The sequence below is a fragment of the Meleagris gallopavo genome, chromosome 29 (assembly GCF_000146605.3).
Source record: "Meleagris gallopavo isolate NT-WF06-2002-E0010 breed Aviagen turkey brand Nicholas breeding stock chromosome 29, Turkey_5.1, whole genome shotgun sequence".
NCBI classification, from domain to species: domain Eukaryota; kingdom Metazoa; phylum Chordata; class Aves; order Galliformes; family Phasianidae; genus Meleagris; species Meleagris gallopavo.
The window spans coordinates 4085409-4091570 of NC_015039.2; the positions used below are offsets into that span (position 1 = coordinate 4085409).

A 6162-nucleotide genomic window follows, 5' to 3' on the forward strand; every position below is an offset into this window, starting at 1 on the left:
AGCCGCCGTCCCAGGAGCAGCAGCAGCGCTTCATCTCCCGCTTCCTGCCCCACGTCTTCGCAGGTACCGCAGCTCCCGGCTCTCTCCCGCGCCAGCCCCGGCCCCGGGCGGCTCTGACCCCTCTCCCTTCACCTCCGCAGAGCTGAGCGACCGCAAAGGCTTCGTGCAGGGGAACGGAGCGGTAGAGGACCTGCACGACCACTTCTACCCCGACTGGATGGACTTCGGCCGCCGGAGCGCTGAGGATGGGGCCGATGCTGCGTAGCCCCGCGCGGAGCCCCGACACTCTCAGCGCATCTCTGGTCCCGCAATAAAACGTTGGCACTCCCAGCTCTGCTGCTGCTGTCGTTGGGAGGTGCGGCATGGGGGAGACAGCGAGCTGCCTCAGGTGGTCGCGTTTATTCCATAGAGATGGGGCACAGCTGCAGGCAGCCCCGCGCAGCGCTGCTACATCTATTTGTGGGGCAGAAAAGAGTTTAGAAAACACAGCTTTAAAACCGCCGTTTGCTTTAAGAGTCAGTTCGGGTCCCGGCGGTGGGAGCTCAGCCCGGCACGTGCAGCCGCTGCTCCTCGCCATCCGGTTGTGCCGCCAGCAGGGGGGTCGGGCGGCTCAGGGAAGGGGCCGCTCACGGCAGAGCTCCGCGTTCTGCCGCTGAGATAAAGCCCCATAAGCGGCTGCCGGGCTCCGCGCTGTCCCAGGGCGGGTGATGCCGCCGCGCAGCAGCCGATGGAGCCCAGCGCTGTTCTCCCGTGGCTGGAGATGAAGAGGGCGGAGGATTCGTTCTGTCCCGCGCGCCGTTGCCGTGTCCTCACGTGGGCGCATCGCGCTGCTCCCGGCGCTCCCCGTGCGCGTAGGACCGCTCCCCACGGGCCACCACCCGGTGCAGCCCCAGGCGCCGCAGCTTCTGCACGAGGTTCCCGCTGAAGATGCTGCTCCGCGATGAGGGTCCCCGCTGCCCCTCCACTGCGGCGCAGGGCTGGGGGGGAAGCGGGAGAGGCCTCCTGGTCGGGGCCGGGAGCAGCACAGCATTGATGCCGCGCAGCAGCAGGAGGCGGACGAGACCCAGAGGGGATGCGGAGCGGTGTGCCGGCGCCGGGCAGGACGGCCGCAAAGACTGGGGGCTGCGGTTCAGCCCCTCAAAGGGCCCACAAGAAGGCACGACGGAGTGATGCAGACTGCAGGGAGAGAGCAGAGCGGGGCTCAGTGAGAACTGGCAGGGCTGGGCCCAGCGTTGCGAGCTCATTCATCGTGCACGCAGAGCAGTTTGTGTGGTTGTGTTTGGCTTTTGTTTTTGCTAATGCTGTGAACTCCAGCTCACACCAATGCCCTCCGCCCCTACTACTGCTTTGCAATGGTGCTCAGCAGTTAAGGTACCCATTTCTTGCTCCATCCTGACCCCAGCAGGGAGGCATCAGGCTCTGCTCTAACCTCAATGCCCCACTCCTCCCACACAAAGCCCCCCGAAGGTGGAGGCAGAACAGGCAGGAGGGACAAGGGGAGGCAGCAGGGAGTGGTACAGGCGGGGAGGGAGGCACATACCTGGGCATCACCGTGGTGAGCTCAGTGGTGGGGTGTAGGATGTGGCAGGTGGTGATGGTGAAGGTGGACGGGGTCTGGGGGAGGTTGTTAGCAGAGAGGAGCACTGGAGGGGACAGGAGACGGCAGGTTAATGGGACATGGAGGGAAGGGTGCAGAGAGCAGGGTGGGGGTACATAGGGGCATCAGCGTTAGGCTGGAAGCTGTCACAAGCAGAACCCCACACCCAGGGAGCAGTGCTGACTGTGCTTCAGTCCAATACAGCTCAGAGGAGACACAGAGAGCCCTGAGCGCTCCTGGACCCTCCTTGGTCACATGCCTTCACGGCACCAGGGCAGCTCTGTGGGAATGGACAGGCAGAAGGGATGGGAGAGGGAAGAGCACAAGGGGGAGCACGGGGCAAAGAGCATAGGAGGGCAGAGAGGGACTGGGGGCCACGTCCCCCCCATTTCTGTGCCCCCCGCTCACCCCCAGGGCGCTCCATGGCTTTGGCAGGCGTGGAAGTGGGCAGCAGCTGGAAGGAGGCAGCCTCCACCTCATCCTCCTCCAGGTCGGTGAGGCTGTACACCTCCTCCAGGTCGATGTCCAGTGGCCTGAAGTCCTTAGTGAGCACCCCGGGCCGCGGCACCAGGATCCCCCCCAGGTTGGGCTGTGCCAGTTGCTGCCAGTGGTGGAGCGTCACTGAGCCTGGAGGGAGGATACAGGCGTGCAGAGGGGCTCAGCTGGAAACATAGGACCCTTCTGGCACTGCCGGGGCTGCACGACGTCCCCTCGCATTCCTCACCTTCCAGCGGCTTCACGATCTGCAGCTTGTCAGGCAGGAAGCTGAGCGAGCCCAGCGAGAAGCCAGAGGCAGCGGTGTGCTCAGTGCCCCACGAGCAGGTGGTGCCGGCGGACACAACGCTGCCGTCGGGCGTCGGGATCCCGCTGGAGCCCTCCTCATCCCGCAGCCGCCACAGCTTGTGCTCCCGCTCCGCCTCGAAGAAGGAGCGCTCCTCCGAGGAGTGGCACCGCTGCTGCACCGACAGCCGCTGCACCGCCGCCTCCAGATCCTGGCGGCCGGGAGCTGCCCGCGGTCCCGCAGTCCTGCGGAGGCACGGGGTCAGGGGCTCAACGCATCGCGCTGTGCATTGCATGGTGTTCAACGACCCCCCGCCCAGCCCAGCCCCTCTGCCCTGAGCCCCCCCACACTCACTGGGGACCCTCTGGACCGGGGTGAGGAGTGCTGCCCCCCCCGGAGGGAGCAGCCGACGTCTGCTTGGAGCCGGGTGTGTGCTGGGGGGACGCGGAGCTCGACCGGGCTTTGGCCGCGTGGTTCACTGCCTTCACCGTCTCGAAAACACGCAGACAGCTCCTGTGGACAGGAAGCGGGTGGGGGAGTGCTCGGGGCAGCCCCCGGCCCAGGATCACAGAATCACTGCTATCAGACCATCCCTACCACGTCCCCAAGCGCCACATCTCCTTTCTTGGGCCACCCCCCCCTCCCTCAGCTCAGGTCATCAGCCCCCACCTGTAGTCTGAGGAGGACTCCGTCCCCTTCCTCATCGTCCCCTTGATCTCAGCAGCCAACGATTCCTGCAGGGTTGGGACGCAGCGTCAACACAGGGGAGCTGTGCCCCCCACCCCCACCGCACCCCCCACACACACCAGGGGCAGGAGGCTGCTGCCGGCGCCGTAGCGGCTGACGGTGCTGTTGGGCAAATTGCGGCTGCGAAGGCTCTTCACCTCCTCCTGGGCCTCCTGCAGCATCCCGCCGCACTCCACGTATTTGTCCTGCAGGTCCCGCAGCTGCGGGGAGGGGGCACTGCTCAGAGCACAGCCCCCCACCGGTGGGACCTGCAGCCGCGCCCCCCTCCCCCCCACCACCACTCACCTCCGTCCGGAGCTGCTGCTGCACCTCCTTGGCCGCGGCCAGGTGCTGCTGGAGCTCCTCCACCTCCGTGCCGTACTGCGGAGCAGCGGGCGAGGAGTCAGAGGGGGCTGTGTGCTGTGCGCTGTGCCCCCCAGCACAGAGCAGGGAGGGATGCTCACCGTTCTGCACTTCTGCTGCAGCTCCACCACCTGCGCCAGGAGCTGACTGATCTCCTCCTGCTGCCTCGCCGTGTCCTCGGCCTTGCGGGCCAGCTCTTCTGACAGACAGGCAACCTGCTGGCTGGCTGCAGCTGCGGGGGAGCACCCTCACCATCCACCCCGGGCGCTCCCCAGCACCCAGCAGGTGCCCCTCGCCTTTCCCCCGGCTCAGCCCACATACAGAACTGCTCCACACAGTCTATCATCAGCTGCTGCTCCTGGTCCTCGTACCGGCTGGTCTCTGTCACAATGGTGGTGGCCTGGGGGAGAGGACAGGGGCTGTGTTTGATGAGCAGTGTGTTCCCCCCCAGCATCACCACTGGGTGCCCCACGCTGCCCTCACCTCCAGGCGAAGCTTCTGGTTCTCCTCCTCCAGGCTCCGGAGCTTCTGCTGCAGAGCATCATACTGGAAGAACTGCTGCAGGGACTGTGAGGACTCATTCCGGCGCAGCCTGGGGACAGCAAGGTAGGAGCTGAGCACCTGCTGTGTGGGCAGGATGAGGCCCTGCCAGCCCCCTGACCCACATCCATGGGGCAGCCCCATAGAGCCCACTCACGGTGTGATGGGGGCAGAGGTGGGCTCACTCTCCTCCGTGTTGGTGGTGTAGAAATGGAGCAGATCGTCCCTCATGGAGACCTCATGGCGCAGCTGTGCGATCTGGGGAGACATCAGGGCTCAGTTCAGGGGCACAGCCCTGCAAGCCCCCCACCCCCAGCACAGGGCAGAGGGTGGTACCTCCTCCTTGGCCAGCTCCAGCTGCTCCTCCAGCAGCTCATTGCGCTCTGTCAGGCTGCGGTTCTGCTTCAGCAGGGACTGCCCAATGCGCGCCGCCAGCTCCAGATCTCTCTCTTTCTGCAGAAGGTAGGGGGGAATGGATCAAATGTCAACCAGGACTATCCCCTCTGGTCCCCGTCCCGGAGCCCCAGGTCCCCGTGCACCAGCTCACCTCATCCAGCAGGTTGGTGACAGCATCGATGTCGTGGTACGTCTTGGTGATCCGCACGGCACGCTCAGTGCACAGGACTGCGGGAGAAGGGCAAAAGCTGAGCCTGGCTGTGCCCTCACACAGGGCTACAGGAGGGGCTCCGTGCTTCCCTGCTGCCCCCTCCTCTTGTGCTGCAGCTTGCAGCTCACCCATGGGCAGGCGGTGCCCCTGCAGTGCACGGCGATGGGCAATGGCTGCAGCAGCTGCGCTGAGCTGCCCTGCACTGCTTCCATTTGCCGGGCAGCAGCAGCGCAGTGCAGGCAGGGATGCTCCTGTGGCATGTGGGGCACACACCAACATCACCCCACATTTCATTGTGAAGGGGAAGGTGCCAACGTCCCCCTGTCCTGACACAAGGCACACGGATGGGAAGGAGGGGCCGAAGGGAGGTGATATCTCCAACACAAAGCCAGGCTGGAAGCACTGGCACAAACAACGCCATGCAGCACTGCATGAAGTCGAGCCGCAGGCAGCGTCCCCCCAGCCTGCCCCAGCCCCCTCCCCCAGATGTCACTGCAGGAAGCCAGCCCTGCCCTAGTTTCTCATGGGGTCGCTGGCTGAGCATAGGGATCTGCTCCAGCCCGTGTTCAGAAGCAAAGAGACAGAGCCCACAGCATCCAAACCCCACAGCCACAGCAGGGCCCAACGAGATCTGCCTTCTTGGGGTGCTGCGCCCCGTGCCCACCCAATGCTCCCATAGCTGCAGAGAGCAGCGTCTGTGAGCAGCAATGGGAGCAAAAGCAGCTGCAGCAACAAACATTGAGCTGGGGGGTCACCTCCTCCCAGTATATCTGGGTCTCTGGGGCAGATGGACGACACAGGGGGTGTCCACCCCCCAGCACCAACCCACCACTTGCAGAGGCAGCCAGCAGTGAGCACGAGGCCCTGGGCTCTGCCTGCCCCAGAACTGCCCGCACCCCACAGCCGCTGCCAGAGCCGCTCACTGTGCTCACAGCCCTGCGGCGCATGCCTCAGTTTCCCCAGCAGAGCAGCCCAGCAGTCTCACCCTGCAGCCCCCACCCCACACACTCCCCCAGGCGGGCAGACAAAGTGGGTTAACGGGGGAGGCTCAGCCACACAAATCCCATTACGCTGCCCCAGATGGGATTGTGTAATGGCGCACATTGCCATGGCGATGCCCCCACTCACCACCCGTGTCCCTGCCCAGACCGCAGTGGGTGCATCTACAGGGATGGGGGGACAGCCCCAGCCCCAGCCTCCTCCCCTCAGCAGGGCCTGCTTCCCGCAGGGGTCTCTAACCGCACTTCGTCAGGCCACTGAGCCGTTAATTGGAAATAATTGGAGCATGAGCATCTTCATGGCGTGAGCCAGCAGCGGGCCCTGGGAGCCATACGCTGCCCAACACGTACACAGCAACCACCACGGCTGGGCCAGCACGGCACGGAGACCCACAGCCCACGGGAGGGCTGCCCCCAGCCCCACAGATCCTTTCCCATCCCTCTGCCCACCGCCACCGTGCGTGAACCCCTCCTGGGATCACAATTATCCCCAAAGGGACCGGATGGCAATGAGCGGGTGGGGGGGCACTGCCAACCCCAATGGAAATAC

At 65.2% G+C, this 6162-nt stretch overlaps 2 protein-coding genes across 4 annotated transcripts in view; one reads left to right on the top strand and one right to left on the bottom strand.

Annotated features, from left to right (window-relative positions):
- Positions 1–321: 321 nt before the first annotated feature.
- HAP1 (huntingtin associated protein 1) lies at positions 322–5072 on the bottom strand. Of its 3 annotated transcripts, XM_010724691.3 has the most exons (15): positions 4743–5070; positions 4555–4631; positions 4344–4460; positions 4165–4265; positions 3951–4059; positions 3789–3867; positions 3569–3699; positions 3411–3485; positions 3185–3325; positions 3048–3112; positions 2733–2891; positions 2322–2623; positions 2006–2224; positions 1541–1643; positions 324–1176 (listed from the first exon to the last, which is right to left on the bottom strand). In XM_010724691.3, exons 1-15 carry the CDS (start codon positions 4906–4908, stop codon positions 810–812), a joined length of 2211 nt encoding a protein of 736 aa, XP_010722993.1. In that variant the 5' UTR covers positions 4909–5070; the 3' UTR covers positions 324–809. The 3 variants fall into 3 exon arrangements, with proteins under 3 accessions (XP_010722992.1, XP_010722993.1, XP_019479007.1); XM_010724690.3 differs by having other exon boundaries at positions 322–1176; positions 4555–5071; XM_019623462.2 differs by lacking the exon at positions 1541–1643 and having other exon boundaries at positions 983–1176; positions 4555–5072.
- Positions 5073–5707: 635 nt separating this feature from the next.
- EIF1 (eukaryotic translation initiation factor 1) overlaps positions 5708–6162 on the top strand; it is a 1455-nt gene continuing 1000 nt past the window's right edge. Inside the window, exon 1 of the mRNA XM_010724729.1 lies at positions 5708–5767. Within this exon, the coding sequence (XP_010723031.1) occupies positions 5708–5767 (60 nt within the window). The remainder of the gene's footprint in view (positions 5768–6162) is intronic.

Coding starts and splice junctions, on each gene's coding strand:
- HAP1 (XM_010724690.3), bottom strand. CDS start 4,908: ATGAAATGTGGGGTGATGTTGGTGTGTGCCCCACATGCCACAGGAGCA. Junction 4,461..4,554: donor TCACCAACCTGCTGGATGAG/GTGAGCTGGTGC, acceptor TACCTTCTGCAG/AAAGAGAGAGATCTGGAGCT. Junction 3,486..3,568: donor TGCAGCAGAAGTGCAGAACG/GTGAGCATCCCT, acceptor GCTGCTCCGCAG/TACGGCACGGAGGTGGAGGA.